General features: G+C 41.9%; 1 protein-coding gene across 1 annotated transcript in view; it reads right to left on the reverse strand.

The window, feature by feature from the left end:
• Positions 1 to 19,037, reverse strand: part of unc13d (unc-13 homolog D (C. elegans)) — a 155,992-nt gene that overhangs the window by 124,001 nt on the left and 12,954 nt on the right. The window contains exons 3-5 of the mRNA XM_043715210.1: positions 9,820 to 9,927; positions 2,839 to 2,898; positions 2,371 to 2,437 (exon numbers count right to left, since the gene is read on the reverse strand). Coding sequence (XP_043571145.1) covers positions 2,371 to 2,437; positions 2,839 to 2,898; positions 9,820 to 9,927 — 235 coding nt within the window. The remainder of the gene's footprint in view (positions 1 to 2,370; positions 2,438 to 2,838; positions 2,899 to 9,819; positions 9,928 to 19,037) is intronic.

The raw sequence follows: 19,037 nt of genomic DNA on the forward strand, positions 1-19,037 counted from the left end.
CCAGTACACTCTCTACCACTCCCTCTCTTGTCGCTTTCTCTTCCCCCTCTTTTCATTAAAACTCCCCCCTCACCCCGTCATTGGAGGAGTGTGCACAGGATCATGCTGGCAGAGTAGGCACAGAGGTGCCAAGCCGTGATCAAGTAGGAAGGGGAAGATGCGAGTTGAAATGGAAGGTTTGAAGGAAGTTTGTGAATATATCATAACTGGTAGGATGCTGTATATACTGCCTTTATTTCTGATGAAGGGCTTTTGCCCGAAATGTCGATTTCAAAGCTCCTTGGATACTGCCTGAACTGCTGTGCTCTTCCAGCACCACTAATCCAGATGCTGTATTTAATGTCTCGTGTCTTCTTTCACTGAATTATTAAGCTGTGACCGTATTTAAATATTTGACTCCTTAACCATTATACTAATTGAGCACTTAATCACACCATTTGATTTCAAATGATGCACTGAAACAACTGGAGAGTGTTAAATTGATGACACATTTTTCTGTTAGGGATATAACTTTTGCTATAACTATAACTATTATGATATAACTATTGCTCTCATGTAATAACTTACATTTTGTTTTACAATTAGAGCATCTTCTCATTAAGATGGTGGTTTTCAACGGTGGTTTATCCTCTATGATTGCTAATTATACAAACTCTTGCACTTAGCCTAGATAGGAGGAGTGGGTCACTTATGGTATAGTGGTTATAGTGATTGTAATGAGGTCAGTCATGTGGACCTCATTGAATATAAGTTCCCTGATTGAGGCTGTTAATCTGGTCCAATTAAGAAGTCCTTGCTGACAGATTTAAACAGTTAGAGGTACTGTTCACTCTGAGAGCTGGTTCTAAGGGAGCTGGATCAGTGTCAAGGACTCTCCACATGAAAATAAAGGGTGACTTAGTGATAGGATACTAGTCTCTGTGGCGTTATTTCAGTGGTAGTGTCACCTGGTTACAAGTCCCACCTGTTCCAGAGGTGTTTGGTAACTTCACTGAAAAGATTGACTACCAAGTATCCAGGAAAGGACAATTGATGGCAGCACTCTAATTCAACCATAAGCTGCCACCTAGATAAGGACAATAGAAACCACTACATGCAACAGTGTTGTACTCTTGGGTGCCTTCAATTTTCTCAAGGAATAGTCCCAGGCCACCATGAGGGAGAGATTCTGAATTCATTAAGACTGTCCACACATCCATCTCTAAAGAGGCCAATGAGCATCATGTTGAGACATTTCATTTGTTTCTGAGTAGCACCTGAAGGACTATCCTGCCGATGTCAGTTCTGTGCCTTCACATTCTTGCACACGTGACAGAAGGCACCACTTTTGAAAGTATCATTTCCTCTTCAAACAGGGGAGTGACCTTAGGATGGGCGCATGGATGGCACACAAAGGGTAAGAGCAGAAGCATATGTTGTGGAGCTGGAGTTTTAGCTGGTTTGTGGTTTTTTGTAGGCATAATTTTAAATGAAAATTATTTCTATTGCAAAACAAGTTTTCTGTGATCTTTTGTGTTAGTTTCATGCAAACAGCACTAACAACAAATCCTCCCACAAAACCGGCCACCGCATCAAGATGGATTCATTGCCACTGGATGTTTCTGGCAGTTTCAGTTTTTGCAGAGCTTGGAGAAAGCTCATCAAGTGAAAGGAATGACTCACTAATAGGTAACAATAGAAAAGTTTCATATAATTCTTTAAACAACATTTATTGAGTATCTAATTACTGTACACTAATACAATTGGAAAGGAATTCAGTATATTTTCTAAAATATATTCTTAGTAATTTAAAATCAGGTTACTCACATCATGATTTGACACTGTAATTTAAAATGTGTTTTTTTGTGTGGTTTCACCATTTCAGTTGTATTATTCAAACTTTACTGACTTCTCACTCTTTGAATATATCAAGGAATATTGAAGTGATTTTCAAAAATATTTTTGTTTTAAAGTGTTTTCTGACAGTGCTGGACCATGGCTATAGGCAAATAAGTTTGAACTGAAACTCCATGTTAGTGGGAGCGGCCAAACATACACTTTTCAAAAGGAGAGTATTTTGGCACCGATTTCACTCAAATCAGAGATTCCATCCATTGAGGGTGATCTTGAGACCTTTATTCAAGTGACATATCTAGCCCATACTATGTATTAATCAATTCCATAACATTGACTCATGTTATTGATCCAAACATATTACTAACCTGTGTAACATGATGTTCATCAAATACCAACAGGTCAGTCCTTCAAACCTTCTTCAGAGACTTACTTTGGAGGATGACACATTATCTAACTGATTCTTTTTAGCCTGAAGATTATCACAGAACTCTTGCTGCCTATTGCAGATCACACAAAGCAATAATATACACTCACCAGTTGCATCTTTGGCCAAGATTCCCTGGGCTTCCTTCACTGTTAACTTCAGGAAGACAGTGGGTGGCTGTGGAAGTGACAATAGAAAGCAAGAGAAGTCTCAGTAATACTGCCACAGCCAAATTACCTTTGAATTACAGCAGGCAATTCCCAATATTGTTTCTCACACAGTGTTACAATCTGGAATTCCCCAAATCTCTTGTCATGATTGCATCTTCAAAAGGCCAAGTGTAAACACACCAACAATCTCACACTCCTCAGGATAAACCCAACTGACATGCTCTACATCTCTCACTCACTCAACCTGATGAAGCTTGCATGTCTCACCATATCCTCCCACATTTCCCACATTGTAGACACAAAACTTTGTAGGTGCCCTTTTTGGGAAATCATAATACATGTTACAACAAACACCCCTGAAATTGTACTCCTTTCCATAAACAAAGTATTTGAGACTACTCAGCTCACCTTTAGCTGCTTGATCTGCTCCAGAATACCTCTGTGTTCTTCTTGGTCCATCTGGAAAGCCTAGAAATCGAGAGAAGCAAGAAATAGTCAAGCAGGTCATTGTGGGACATATGCTCATACGTTAATAGAACATAGAACAATACGGCACAGGAACTGGCCCTTTGGCCCATAATGTTGTGCCAAACATGATGCCATATTAAACTAATCTCTTCAGCCTGCCCTTGGTCCATATCCCACCATTCCTTGCATATTCATGTGCTTCTCTAAAAATCTTTTAAACAGCCCTATCGTACCTGCCTCTGCCACCACCCCTGGCAGCGTGTTCCAGACCCACAGCACTCCCTGGTTAAAAAACTTGCCCCTCATATCTCCTTTGAACTTCCCCCCTCTCACCTTAAATGCATGCCCCCTAGTATTAATATCTCACCTCTGGGGAAAAAGATTCCGACTGTCAACTATCTATGCTTCTCATAATTTAATAAACTTCTGTCAAGTCTCCCCTCAACCTCCACCACTCAAGAGAAAACAACCTGAGTTTTTCTACCATCTCCTTTATAGCTCATACCCTCTAATCCAGGCAGCATCTTAGTAAATGTTTTCTGCTCCCTCTCTAAAGCCTCCACATCCTTCCTGTAATGTGGTGACTAGAATATAATGCAATATCTAAGTGTGGCTTAATCAAAGTCTTGTGGAGGTGCAACATGACATCTTGACTCTTGTACTCCATTCCCTGACCAATAAAGGCAAGCATGCTGTATGCTTTCTTTACCACAGTTCAAGAACTAGGACAATACACCAGAAATCTGTTGCCTAATGATATTAAGAAACTGGGTTTTCATTATGAGAAAGATGTAATTTGAATATACATTCAGTCATAGAGTCATAGAGATGTACAGCATGGAAACAGACCCTTTGGTCCAACCTTATGTCTTCTGTTATGACAAGGGACAGACAGCCATATCAAATCTGTCTCCCTATCGTATTTCATAACACTCTAAAACTAAAAAACTCAATGACCATCAAAGATGACCCCAATGGTTCCTAAACCGACTTTTTGAATAACCAGTATCAGACTTTGTAAATAATTGATACGAGGCATCAAGTTTACAGTTGAAATAAAAGAATCTTATTAAGTCTATGATTTAAACCTAATCCTCTTTAATCCTAGGTCCCACTTTAACATACAGACAGACAGGCAAACACAATTAAGGGATAAATGAAAAGGAAAAGAATAAATAAAATGTACCTTGACAGTTACAAAGTCATAGTGATAAAGATGTACAGTACAGAAACAGACCCTTTGATCTAACTCGTCCATGCGGACTAGATAGCTTAAATTAATCTAGTCCCATTTACTGGTATTTGCACCATACCCTCTCAACCCTTCCCATACATTTACCCATCATGCTGCCTTTTAAACATAACTGTAACAGCCTCGACCACCTCCTCTGGTATCTCTTGCAATATATGAACCACCCTCTACATGAAGAAGTTGCCCCATCGGTATCTTTTAAATCTTTCTCCTCTCACCTTACACTTATGCCCTCTAGTTCTGGACTACCCCACCCCAGGGAAAAGACTTTGTCTATTTATCCTATCCATGCCCCTCATGATTTTATAAACCCCTATAAGGTCACACCTCAGCCTCTGATGCTCCAGGGAAAATTGCCCCAGCCTATTCAGCTTCTCCCTATAGCTCAAACCTCTAATCCTGGCAACATGCTTGCAAATCTTTTCTGAACTGTTGCAAGTTTCCCAATATTTTTCCGATAGCAAGGAGACCAGATGGATTATTCCAAAAGTGGCAGAACCAATGTCCTGTACAGCCGCAACATGACCTCCCAAACTCCTATACTCAAATGCACTGACCAATAAAGGCAAGCATACCAAACACCTTCTTCACTAACCTGCCTACCTGCAATTTCACTTTCAAGGAACTATGAAGATTAGATTAGATTCCCCTACAGTGTGGAAACAGTCCCTTCGGCCCAAACAGTCCACACTGACCCTCCGAAGAGTAATCCACCCAGACCCACTTCCCTCTGACTAAAGCACCTAACACTATGGGCAATTTAGTAGGTCACCTGACCTGCACATCTTTGGACTGTGGGAGGAAACCGGAGAACCTGGAGGAAACCCACACAGATACAGGGCGAATGTGCAAACTCCAACAAACAGTCGCCCGAGGCCAGAATCAAACCTGGGACCCTGGTGCTGTGAGGCAGCAGTGCTAACCACTGAGCTACCGGCCCACCTATTGGATGAACATGCATGAACGCGCACCCCAAGATCTCTTTGTTCAGCAACATTCCCCAGGACCCTACCATTCAGTGTATAGGTCCTGCTCTTATTTGCCCTACCAAAATGCAGCATCTCACATTTATCTGTCTATGATTCTAAACTCCATCTGCCACCTGTCAGTCCAGCTGATCAAGGTCCCATTGTACTCTGAGGCAACCTTCTTCGCTGTTTTCTACACCACCAATTTTGGTGTCACCTGCAAATTTACTAACCATATCTCCTATGTTCACATCCAAATTATTTATATAAATGACTAAAGTTCATTTAAGCTGTCTCCGCAATCAGTAACACAGGCACATGGGATTATATCTTGCTTGGTTTTTGAAGACACTGATGCATACAAATATCTTCCTGTAGCCAACCAGTAATATTCACTTAATTCTTGTAACTGAGATACTATTCACAGAACTTTCAGTAAACTGATAATGAGAGGAAAACCAGGAAACAATCAAACCCCTATCCTGTCACTTTCACAGAGACAATCCTTCTGACTAAACACCTTTCCAAAGAACCAGTTCAAACTTTAACCTTTCTACTCAAGTTAAAAATCACACAACACCAGGTTATAGTCCAATAACTCTGCATTGCTGCATATCCCAAAGCCTGCTGGAGAATGGTCACCTGAAGATCCGAGGCTGAATGTCCCTGACCGCTGAAGTGTTCCCTGACTGGGAGGGAACATCCTGTCTGGTGATTGTTGCGCGGTGTCATTCATCTGTTGTTGTAGCATCTGCTTGGTCTCACCAATATATCATGCCTTGGCTGGGTCACATGAGTATCTGCCGCATGCGTGGTGGGGTGTGTACGCACATGTAATAGTAGTATCCATGTTGATATTCTGACATGTCTTGCAGTGGTTGTCATGACAGGGTTGTATGGTGTTGTGGACAATGTTGTCCTGAAGGCTGGGAAGTTTGCTGCGAACAATGGTCTGTTTAAGATTTGGCAGTTGTTTAAAGACATGAAGTGGAGGTGTAGAGAAGGTCTTGGCGAGGTGCTCATCCTCATCAATAATGTGCTGCAGGCTGCGAAGAACATGGCGTTGTTTCTCTACTTCTGGGAAATACTGAATAATAAAGGGTACCCTATCGGTCATATCCCATGTCTGCTCCTGAAGGTGTCATTACTGTGTCTCGATGTGGCACGTCAGAACTGACGATCGATGACTTGAGCATCATACCCTGTTCTAAACAGGGTGTCCTCCAGCACCTTCAGGTGTCCGTCACATTCATCCTCAACTGAACAGATCCTGCGTATACGTACGGCTTATTCATTGGGGATGGCTGTTTTCATATGTTTAGGGTGAAAGCAAGAGAAGTGCAGCATTGTGAGGTTCTCCTTGGGCTTACAAACAAGCTGCTGCTCACAGTTCAAAGGTTACCTTCAGCTCTTTGCTCACAGTTCCAAACCAAACAATATAAATAAAATTAAATAAAGAGAAAACAGTGAGAGTTCTAACACATTGGATAACAAGAGGTTACATTGAAATTGCAATGGGCCATGAACAGGTCAGAGTTGGAAATGCAGTGTACCTGACACTAATTATAAATAGGTTGTTTCTGTGCCTTGACATTCATGTAACTGTAGTACCAATACTTTTCAGCATTGCATCCAAAATGCAAAGTGCAGTTTGTAGCGATAATGAATTTAGAGATTACTAACAGAATATTGTTCAGGGTGTAATATATACTTAATGGTAGTGTCCTGAATGCATTGCCAAACAAAGAGACCTTGGGATGCAGGTTCATAGTTCCTTTGAAGGTGGAGTTGCAGGTAGACAGGGAAGTGAAGGCAGTGTTTGGTGCACTCACCTTTATTGGTCAGTGCATTGAGTAGGAGAAAGTGAGAACTGCAGATGCTGGAGATCAGAGCTTAGAAATGTGATGCTGGAAAAGCGCAGCAGGTCAGGCAGCATCAAAGGAACAGGAGAATCGACGTTTCGGGCATAAGCCCTTCTTCAGGAATTCTTCAGGAATTGTAGAATTTCTATGATTCTAAGATATACTTGATCTTTGCCTTCCCTAGTGATTCACTAAGGAAGTGAAGTCTTCATCTACCTTAAATAAATTTTTTTTCGAAAAAGACTTCTTTGCTGGATAGGACCTCCATCCAATACTATACACCAGCTACATTGACGACATTTTCTTCCTCTGGACCCATGGCGAGGACTCACTGAAACAACTACACAGTGATATCAACATGTTTCATCCCACCATCAGACTTAACACAGACTACTCTTTAGAATCAGTCCCATTCTTGGACACATGCATCTCCATCAAGGACGGTCACCTCAGTGTCTCACTCTCCTGCAAGCCCATAGATAATCTCACAATGCTGCACTTCTCTAGCTTCCACCCTAAACAAATTAAAACAGCCATCCTCTACAGACAAGCCCTACGCACACACAAGATCTGTTCAGGTGAGGAGGGACCTTACAAACACCTGAAGGTGCTGAAGGATGCCCTCATTAGAACAGGATATGATGCTCAACTTATTGATCACCAGTTCTGACATGCCACAGCGAGAAACACCTAATGAAGGAAGTGAACCTTTCATTTGGATCAATTTCTGGTAATTTCATCATTACAGTGATGGAACGTCCACTGCTAAGACAGAATTCTCTTTACCTCAAAAACAAATGTGCAAGTCTCAAAGAAAATAAACTATAATTAAGGACAACAGCCAGCCTGCCTCAGAAAATAACCCTGTCAAAATTAATTATTTTGGAAAGTTGAATTTTCAGTGTATTTGTTGTATATGTTACGTCATATATTTGGGAGTATTCTGAAATTGCCAGAAACCATGTTATCAAGTCCTTATTCGTTGAGTCATAGAGTCCTACAGCACAGAGACAGGTCGACCAAAATGTTCATCAACGCTAACCCCATTTCCCTGTACTTGGCCCATATCCTTCTAAACATTTCCTATCCATGTATTTGTCTAAATGCCTTTTAAATGTCGTTAATGTACCTGCCTCAACCACTTCCACTTGTAGCTCATTCCATGTGTGTAACACCTTCTGTGTAAAAAAGTTGCCCCTTAGGTACCCTTTTATTCTTTCCCCTCTAACCTTAAACTGATGCTCTCTAGTCCTTGCTTCATCAACTACAAATTTACTAATCATACCTTGTACATTCTCATCCAAATTATCAATATAGATAACAAACAGAATGGGCCGAACACTGACCCCTGAGGTACATCACTAGTCACAGGCCTCCAGTCTGACAGCATCCTTTCACTATTACCCACTGTTTCTTACCATCAAGCCAATTGCGTATCCAATTTGCCAGCTCCCCTTGGATTCCATATGATCTAACCTTCCAGAGCAGCCTACCATGTGGAACCTTAACAAAGACCTTACTGAAATCCATATCAACCTTGTCTACCTCCCTGCCCTTGTCAAATTTGCTGGTCACTTCATCGAAGAACTCTAATAAATTTGTGAGGCATGATCTCCCACACGCAAAGCCATGCTGACCATTCCTAATCGAATCCTGTCTTTACAAATGCATGTATATCTTATCTCTCAGAATCTTCTCTAGTAACTTAACTACCACAGATGTTAGGCTTACTGGTCTATAGTTCCCAAGTTTTTCTTTGCAGCCCTTCTTGAAAAAGAATACAACATTCGCTACCCTCTAGTGTTTCGGGACCTCATCCATGGTTAATGATGATGGAAAAGTATTAGCCACGGCGCCTGCAATGTTTTCTCTCAACTCTTGCAGTTTCATACATTCTAAAACACCCAACAGCACCTCTACTGTGATATGGACTGTCCCCAAGATATGATCACTAACTTCCCTAAGTTCCCAAGTCTTTACGTCTTTCTCCATGGTAAACACAGAGGAGAAATATTCATTGAGGACCTCGCCCATCCCCTGTGGTTCAATACATACATGTCCACTTTGGTCCTTGAGGGAGTCCTATTTTCTCTCTAGTTATTCTTTTGCCTTTAATATACTTAAAGAACCTCTTTACATGTTGATGTTTCCTCAGACAAGGCCAGTGAATCTGTATTGTATCCTCTCTAAAGTTTTTATGTTCTTCCTATGGTGTGGAGCCCAGTGCAGCATACAATGCTGACCTCTTCAGCATGTACATAGATGACTGGCTCTGGTAGCTTTCCATTAGATCTGCCAAACAACCCATTTAGTTTATGTTGCCCACATCTGATCAATGAGAAACCAAAGCAAACATTTCTGGTGAATCTGATAAACTGACACCTGAGTTACAACCAAGTTGTTGGCACATGTATGTATAGTGTTGGTTCAACAGGTGTGGCTCAGTAGCTTCTCTGTGGGTAGCCCTCTCATGGAATCACTGAGGTGGTGCAAAACTATATGAGAGGTCAACTTTCAGATGAGGCATTGATTAAGGTCTGGTCTATCCTCTCTGGTGGATGTGCATTCTCTCAGTGCTTGGCTAATATTTATTTCTCACAAAAGAACCAGCCATTTATTTAATTGCTGTTAATGGATTGCTGCTGTGTGCCATGTTTCCTAGAACAATGATGAACCTCCAATTAGCTGTAAAGTGCATGAGACATCCTGAAGTTCATGAACAGCAAAGTATGAATGCAATTCTTTCTCTTTTCACCCATTGAATCTGCAGGAAACCATGTTAATGTATTTCAGTATCATTCTGCTGAGAAGGTAAAATATATTGAGTTAGCTTACTCACATTCTGCAGGTAAAGAAGGAGCTCTTTCTCGTCTGCATTGTGGGATGCTGAAGCTTTACCATTGCGATGAACAAAGGTATACAAGGCTTCTTCGTATAACAAATGTAACTGAATAGAACGAAAAGAAAATTACTGTCAGCTTCTGAAGAACAATCAAGCAGCAGTATTGCAAAATATCCAGTGTCCAGGGTTTTCGTGTTCAGTATTGTCATGTTCAATGCTCTCGTTCAGTGTCCCCATGCTCAGTATTCAGTATTTTCATGTTAACTATTCGCCTGCCCAGTGTTCTTGTGGTCAGTGTTTTTTGTGATCGAGGTTCAATATTCTTATGCTCAGTGTTGTGTTCCTTGCACAGTGTCTTTGTGCTCAGTGCTCCACGTTCAGTGGATTTTTCAGATCTTCAAACAAGCTCAGGCCAGAACTCTTGGTTACTGTTAAACAATGTTTATGAATGCACTGTATATGATGGTAAGGGTACAGAACAGCACACTTTGAAGTGTACAGGCTACAACCTTTTAGCAGAGTACCAGCACAGTACAGGGGTCACAGTTACATACAACTTACCTCAGAGGGTCACACCATATTTATTAAACCCTATCTCTAAACATTTAGTTGGAGAGCAGGGCAAATTCTGCAATTGACGTATTAGAAAATCCTGGGCAAATCCTGTTCCTTTTCATCATTTAGTGGCTGTAATGGAAGGTGATTGTGTGAATGCCTTATTTCATCAGGCCAGAAATACAACTATTACAACTGATACAGGGACAGTGTGGGTAAGTGGTGTTGAAATGCCCATCAGCCTTGATTGAATGGCGGGGTGGACTTAATGGTCCAATTGGCCTTACTTCCACTCCTATGTCTTACGGTTTTATGGTTATTGAAAATAAGCAGCAAAGATGTGGCAAGGTGGGTGGAATGCAGGTAAGGATGGGATGGGAGAAGATGATGGAATGTGAGACTTCGAGGGGACAGTAGGGATTTCCTATTCCTTCCTCCCAAAAAGCTGAAATATAGAGGTGAGCTGAGACAGTAACTGTCTTTGACATCAAGGCTGTATTTGACCAAGTGTGGCATCAAAGAGCCCTAGCAAAACTGGTATCAATGGGAATCGGGGACAAGCTTTCCACTGTCATACCTCGCAAATAGGAAGATGGTTGTGATTGCTGGACATCAATGACCTCAGTCGAGAGTGTGGTGCTAGAAAAGCACAGTAGTGCTGGTGATTCCTGATGAAGGGCTTATGTCTGAAACATCAATTCTCCTGCCCCTCGGATGCTGTTTGACCTGCTGTGCTTTTCATGCATCACACTCTCGACTCTGATCTCCAGCATCTGCAGTCCTCACTTTCTAATACGTCAATGATCTCAGCTCCAGGACATCACTACAGGAGTTCTTAAGGGTAGCATATCAGGCCCAACAATCTTCAGCTGCTTCATCAGTGACATTCCCATCATAAGGTCAGAGGTGTGAAAGTTCACTGATGGATGTTCAGCATCATTAGTGACTCTTCAGCTACTCTTCACAAGCAGTCAGTGTCTATATGCCAGGCTTGAGCTGTAGAGTGGCAAGTAACAATCACACCACATAAATGTCAGGCAATGACCATCTCCAATCAGAGACAATCTAATCACTGCCCTTGATATTCAACAGCATTAGCATCAGTGAATCCCCCACTATCAACATCCTGGGGGTCAACATTGACCAGAAATGAATCTAGATCAATGATGCAAATAATATGGATACAAGAGGAGCTTGCAACGAGTAAATCACCTCCTGACTCTCTAATGTCTGCCCACTACCTACAAAGCACAAGTGAGCGGATTTGGTGGTACTCTGGTTATGTCACTAGATTAGGTCTAACAGTCTGGGAGAGTGTGCTTGAATTATGGCAAATCTTGCAAATAGATTTCAATTTCAGAAAAAATCTAGAATTAAAAGCTACCCAGTGGTAACCATTGTTGTAAAATCCCATATTGTATGTTAATATCTTTTAGGGAATAAAATGGCTGTCTTTACCTCGTCTGACCTACAAGTGATTGCCCTCTGAAATGGCCCTAGTCAGCCACTCAGTTCAAGGGTGAATAGGGATAGGTTTCAAATGCTGGCCCAGCCAGAAATGTGCACATTCCATGAGAACATTTTTAAAACATCAGCAGTGTGATGGAATACACTCCACTTGCCTGGATGAGTGCAGCTCCAACACCACTCAAGAAGCACGACATCATCCAGGTCATGTATCACAAAATATTAGTATATAGGTACAGTAAGTAATTAGGAAGGCAAAAGGAATGGTATCACTTTGTGAGGGGAATTCAATACAAAGGAAGGACAAATTGATATGGCTAGTCCACTTCTATTTCTGGTGATTGGTAAGCCCCAAGATGTTGCCAGTATAGGTTCAATGATGGCAATGCCATTGAATGTCAAGGAATGACAGTTTGATTCTCTTGTTGGAAATTATCATTGCCTGACATTTGTGTGGCATGAATACTCCTTCTGGACATCCCCACTTCTGACCTTATGAAAGTGAAGCAGCTGAAGCTGGTTGGCCTAGGACACTCCACTGAAGAACTCCTGCAGAGACAGAATATAGAACAGGACAGCACAGTACAAGCCCTTCAGCCCTCAATGTTGTGCCGACCTTCTATCCGACTCTAAGATCAAACTAATCTACATACCCTTAATTTTATTATCATCCATGTGCCTATCCAAGAATTGCTTAAATTTCCCTAATGTATCTGACTCTACTACCACTGCTGGCAGTGCATTCCACGCACCTACCACAACTCTATCAAGTCATCTCTCACCCTTCTTTGCTCCAATGAGAAAAGCCCTAGCTCCCTCAACCTTTCTTCATAAGACATGCCTTCCAGTTCAGGCAGCATCCTGGTAGATCTCCTCTGCCCACATCCTTCCTATAATGAGGTGACCAGAACTGAACACAATATGCCAAGTATGGTCTAACCAGGGCTGTATAGAGCTGCAGCCTATCCCCCTGCTAATGAAAGCCAACACACTATACGCCTTCTTAACAACCCTCTCAACTTAGGTGGCAACTTTGAGGGATCTATTGAGGGACATGGACCCCAAGATTGCTCTATTCCTCCACACTGCCAAGAATCCTGCCTTTATCCCTATAATCTGCAATTAAATTCCACCTTCCAAAGTGAATCACATTTTTCCAAGTTGAATTCCATCTGCCACTTTTCAGCCCAGCTCTGCATCCTGTCAATGTCCCATTGCAACCTACAACAGCCCTCCACACCATCCAAAACTCCACCAACCTTCATGTTATTGGCTAACTTACTAATCCACTCTTTCACATCCTCATCCAAGTCATTTATAAAAATCACAAAGAGCAGAGGTTCCAGAACAGAGGAACACCACTGGTCACCGAGCTCCAGGCTGAATACTTACCATCTAGTACCACCCTCTATGTTCTATGGATGTCTTGGAGCTGAGATGATTGACCTCCAAGAGTCACAATCATCTTCCTTTTTGTGAGGTAAGTCTTTGAGAGTTTTGTCCTTGATCCACCACCCATTTCCCTGATAGTTATTAACTTTTTCCTGAAAGCTTTCCCAGCCCTGCTAATGAACTGATTAGCCTGTCTCTGACATATCTGTCCTTCTTCCCTTTTGATCAAGGATATAATACTTGCAATTCTCCAGTCTTCCGGCAGCACCCCTGAATCTAATTCAAATTCATTGTTCATAAATAGTAATAAATTCATTCATTCATCAAGATAATACACAAGCAACATTTGATAGTATTGTGCTGAGGAATCAATAAACAATTAAATAGTCACTTGAGAATGAAAGAAAAGAGGGTGCCTGCAAGGTTCTTAGGAAAAAGCTGGATGGTGTGTATTAAGCTGGTTGGTTTTTTTGATCCAATTTCAGAAAGTGGATTGTAAAGAAGATCTGGTTGCTGAGTTGGAACAACATGTGACCAATGTCATTTCTGGTTAAAAACTGAGGCATTGGAGATGTGAAAAGATAGATGGAAGTACAGAAGTTGTCAGTGTCAGAATGCAAGCATCAGTTTAACAAAATATTTCACACCCAAAAGCACTCCTGTGGAGACTGTTATTGCAGCCAGTCAGTAACCAGTGTTCACCCTACAATTGTGCATTATCAAAGCTAGTTGTCGCTTGACTATGAGACGAAATTGTTGCTTCAACCATTGCAAAATTGAGTCAAATAATTCATTGTGGACAGACAAAATGAGAAAGCTCAATGGAAAATGTCTTGGTGCCCTACACAGTTGAGCTACTATAATCATCTGAAAGACACTTTCTGTAGCCACTAACTCCTCAACTCAGGGTAAGATGAAGAACCAATACCCACAAACGGAGCTGCATCAGGACATTATTTAAATGAGCCATAACACACTGCATCACCCAGGAACTACAAGAAGCTGAGGTAAAACACCTATATAACGTATTCAGGAACAGCGGGTACCCAATAAGCGCAGTCCGCTAATTCCTAAACGACAGACCTAAAGAAGAAAACAGTACACACCCAGAGAGTCTAGCTACCCTGCCATATATTAAAGACATCTTGAAGATGATGACCAGACTACTCCGGCCCTTAGGCATCATGGTAGCCCACAAACCTACTACCACACTGAAACAGCTCCTGATGAATTTAAAGGAACTCATATCCACAGCCAGAAGAACAAACGTCATATACAAAATACCCTGCAAGGACTGCAACAAACATTACATTGGACAGACGGGCAGGAAACTAGCCACCAGGATACATGAGCACCAACTATCCACCAGAAGACATGACCAACTGTCACTAGTATCCATACACACTGACGAAGAGGGACACCAGTTCGACTGGGACAATACATTCATCCTGGGACAGGCTAAACAAAGACATGCATGGGATTTCCTAGAGGCCTAGCATTCAAACTGGAACTCCATTAATAAATGTATCGATTAGGGCCTCATTTACCAACCTCTCAAAAAAAAACTGGAAGTGATATCACCCTCAACCTCAGAGCAAGACACATAAACAACAAGTGGGACAGTACACCAGCTTCATCGCAGGCTCACTGATGATGTTACTGAGCATGGTGACAAAACATCTGAAAGCAAATTACCAGCTCAGTGAGCAAACTTACATCCTGAAGGAAAAACATTTGGTGGTACAATACATCCCCACATCTACTGGTGTAAGGTTTGCATCCGTTTTCTGTAGAAAATTATACAGAACAGACAACACAGATTTAGGCCATTCAGCTCATATTATTGTTAATATTCTGAACAATCTTCACCCACATCCTATATTTCAGCATATCAATATATTCCATGCCAACATTGGAAACCTCAATATCCTTTTATGACCGATGAAAAATCAGCTGATTGTATGAAAATCTTTCCATATTTTACCATTACAAACATTGTGACTTAACTTGCTGTAAGGAAAATACAGTTGTCATGCAGAGCATAATGCAAGGCTGCATGCAGGTCTACAATGGCCACGGACCATAAGACCATATTAGATACGAGCACAGTTAGGCAATTCGGCCCATCAAGTCTACTCTACTATTCAATCATGACTGGTATGTTTCTCAACCCCATTCTCCTGGATTCTCCCCATAACTAGGGTGGCATGGTGGCTCAGTGGTTAGCACTGCTGGCTCACAGCACCAGGGACCCAGGTTCGATTCCAGCCTTGGGCAACTATCTGTGTGGAATTTGCACATTCTCCCCATGTCTGCATGGGTTTCCTCCGGGAGCTCCAGTTTCCTCCCACAATCCAAAGATGTGCAGGTTAGGTGAACTGGGCATGCCAAATTGCCCAAAGTGTTCAGGGTAGACTAGGTGCATTAGTCAGGAGTAAAAAGAGGTTGGGATGGGTTACTCTTCGGAGGGTCGGTGTGGGCTTGTTGAGCTGAAGGGCCTCTTTCCACACTGTAGGGATTCGACAATAACCCTTGATCCCCTTACCAATCAAGAACCCATCTCTATCTTAAATACGCTCAATGACTTGGTCTCCACAGCCCTCTATGTCCATGAGTTCCACAGATTAATCACTTCAGGCTGAAGAAATCTGTTCTCATCTCAGTTCTTAAGGGTCATCCCTTCACTTGAGGCTGTGCCCTCAGGCCTTAGTCTCGTCTACTAGTGGAAAGATCTTCTCCACATCCAATCTATCCAGTTCTCTCAGTATTCTATAGGTTTTAATGAGATTTCCACCATCCATCCTTCTAAACTTTTTCCACGTATGGAGTCAGCTATTACGAGGGGGCATAGCTTTAAATTAAGGGGTGGTAGGTATAGGACAGATGTTAGGGGTAGGTTCTTTACTCAGCGAGTCGTGAGTTCATGGAATGCCCTGCCAGTAGCAGTAGTAGACTCTCCCTTTTTATGGGCATTTAAATGGGCATTGGATAGGCATATGGAGGATAGTGGACTAGTGTAGGTTAGGTGGGCTTGGATCGGCGCAACATCGAGGGCCAAAGGGCCTGTACTGCGCTGTATTTTTCTATGTTCTATGTTCTACGTTCTACTCCATCGAGTATAGACACAGAGTCCTCAACCATGTCTTATATGACAAGCCCTTCAACTCCAGAAGCATTCTTGTAGACCTTTTCTAGACCTCCTCCCACACCAGCACATCCTTTCTTAGGTATAGGACCCAAACCTGCTCACAAAAGTCCAAAACCAATCTGACCAGAGCCTTATACAGCCTCAGCAATACATCTCTGCTCTTGTATTCCAGCCCTTTTGAGATGAATGCAAACATTGCATTTGCTTCCTAACTGCCACCTAAATCTCCATGTTAATCTTCAGAGAATCCTGAGATAGGTCTCTCAAGTCCCTTTGTGCTTCAGATTTCTTAAGTCTTTGCCCATTTAGAAAATAGTCTTTACCTTGATTCTTCCTACAAAAGTGCATAATCTCACATTTTTCCATATTGTATTCCATCTGCCACTTCTTTGCCCACACTTCTAGCCTGTCCAAGTTCTTCTGCCGCTTCCCCACTTACTCAATACTACCTGTCCCTCCCCCTATTTTTGTGTCATCTGCAAACTCAGCAACAATGCCTTCAGTTCCTTCATCAAGATTGTCAATGTAGAACGTGAATATTCTCCCCGTGTCTGCGTGGGTTTCCTCCGGGTGCTCTGGTTTCCTTCCACAATCCAAAGATGTGCAGGTTAGGTGAATTGGCCATGCTAAATTGCCCATAGTGTTCAGGGATGTGAGGTTAGGTGCATCAGTCAGGAGTAAATGTAGAGAAATAGGATTTTGGAATGGGTCTGGAACTGTTCAGAGGTCCATGTGGACTTGTTGGGCCAAATGGTCTGTTTCCACACCGTAGGGATTTTATAATTCTATGAATAGTTGTGGTCCCAACATGGATCCCTGTGGAACTCCACTAATCACTGGTTGCCAGCCTAAAAAAAAACCCTTTATTCATACCATTTGCTTTCCGCCAGTCAGCCAATCCTTTTTCTAACCCAGTACCTTGTCCCTAATACCATGTGTTCTCATCTTATTTAGCAGTCTCCTGTGTGGCATCAAAGGCCTTCTAAAAATCCAAATAGATCATGTCCACTGGCTCTCCTTTGTCTAACTTGTTTGTTACCTCAAAGAATTTTAACAAAGTTGTCAGGCGTGACCTCCCCTTGACAAAGCTGTACTGACTCCTCCCTATCTATCATGGACTTCCAAGTATTCCACAATCTCATTCTTAATAATGGACTCTAAAATCTTACCAATTTTAGTCTGATTACCGAAATCAGGCTAACTAATCTCCTGTCTTATGCCTCTCTCCTTCCTAAACAGGAGTATTACATTACCTATTTTACAGTCCTCTGGGACCCTCCCTGGCTCCAATGATTCTTGAAAGATCACCATCAATACCTCTACAATTTCTTCAGCTCTCCCCTTCAGAGCACTGGGGCATATTCCATTTGATCCAGGTGATTTATCCACCTTCAGCCCTTTCAGTTACCCCAGTATCTTCAACTTAGTGATGGCCACTACAGTCACCTCTGTCCCCTGACAGTCTTAAAGTTCTGGTGTCTTCCACCTTGAAGACTGATGAAAAATACCTATTCAATTCCTCTGGCATTTCTCTGACCCCATTACTAATTTTCCAGTCATCCAATATTTACTGTTGCCTCTCTCTTAATATTTAGATGTCTAAATAAAAACTGTTGCAATTTCTTTTATATTACTAGCTAGCTTAATCTTATATTTCATCCTCTCTCTCTCTCCTTATTGCTTTTTTTATCCTCTTTTTAAAAGTTTCCCAATCCTCTGCTTCCCACCAATCATCATCTTATTTTTTGCTTTTGTGCTGTCCCTGACTTCTGTCATCAACCACAGTTGCCTCATCCTCCCCTTAGTATGTTCTTTCTTCCTTTGGATGAATTTCTGCTGTGCCTCCCGAATTACCCCCAGCAACTCCTGCCATTGCTGCTCCACCATCTTCCCTGCTAGGCTCCCCTTTCCAATCCAATCTGGCCACTTGGTCTCTCATGTCTTTTTACCTACCCTTACTCAATTGTAATAGTATTATATTTGATTCCAGCTTCTCCCTCTCAAGCTGCAGGGTAAATTCTATCATATTATGATTACTGCTCCTTGGTGTTCCTTCGCCTTAAGCTCTCAAATAAAGTCTGCCACATTACACATCACCACCAAATCTGGAAATGCCTGTTCCCGACTGGGCTCTCCAACAATCTGCTCCAAAAAACCATCTTGTATGTGAGAGGTAATTTCGGTTTAAACTTTAAGATGTGCCTGGACCACAGACTGGTCTATAATAAAAGACAAAACTTTTGTTTCTTTTCTAGAACATTTTATATACTCAAAAGTAGAATAGTTTAAATTGTGCAGAATGCTGACAATTTGTGAGCAGAGTAAAAACAAACAGGCCCTTGATTGATTAACACAGGCGGGAAGGATGAGTCCTTGACTGATAAGACTCCAGGATAGGGGAACGACTTGAGACACCTGTTTCAGATTAAAGCCTTTGACTGATAAGACTACAGGGCGAGAAAAACAACAAACTTTGGAGACTCTGGAGCCTTTTGTTGCAGACTTTGTGATAAAAATAATGATGTTTTTAAGAATGTGAACCTCATGGCTCGTTAGAGCCAGGGAGGGGAGGGTCTGGAGACATTTGTTGCAGACTTTGTGATAAAAATAATGATGTTTTTAAGAATGTGAACCTCATGGCTCGTTAGAGCCA

The sequence above is a fragment of the Chiloscyllium plagiosum genome, chromosome 24 (assembly GCF_004010195.1).
Source record: "Chiloscyllium plagiosum isolate BGI_BamShark_2017 chromosome 24, ASM401019v2, whole genome shotgun sequence".
Classification (NCBI taxonomy): domain Eukaryota; kingdom Metazoa; phylum Chordata; class Chondrichthyes; order Orectolobiformes; family Hemiscylliidae; genus Chiloscyllium; species Chiloscyllium plagiosum.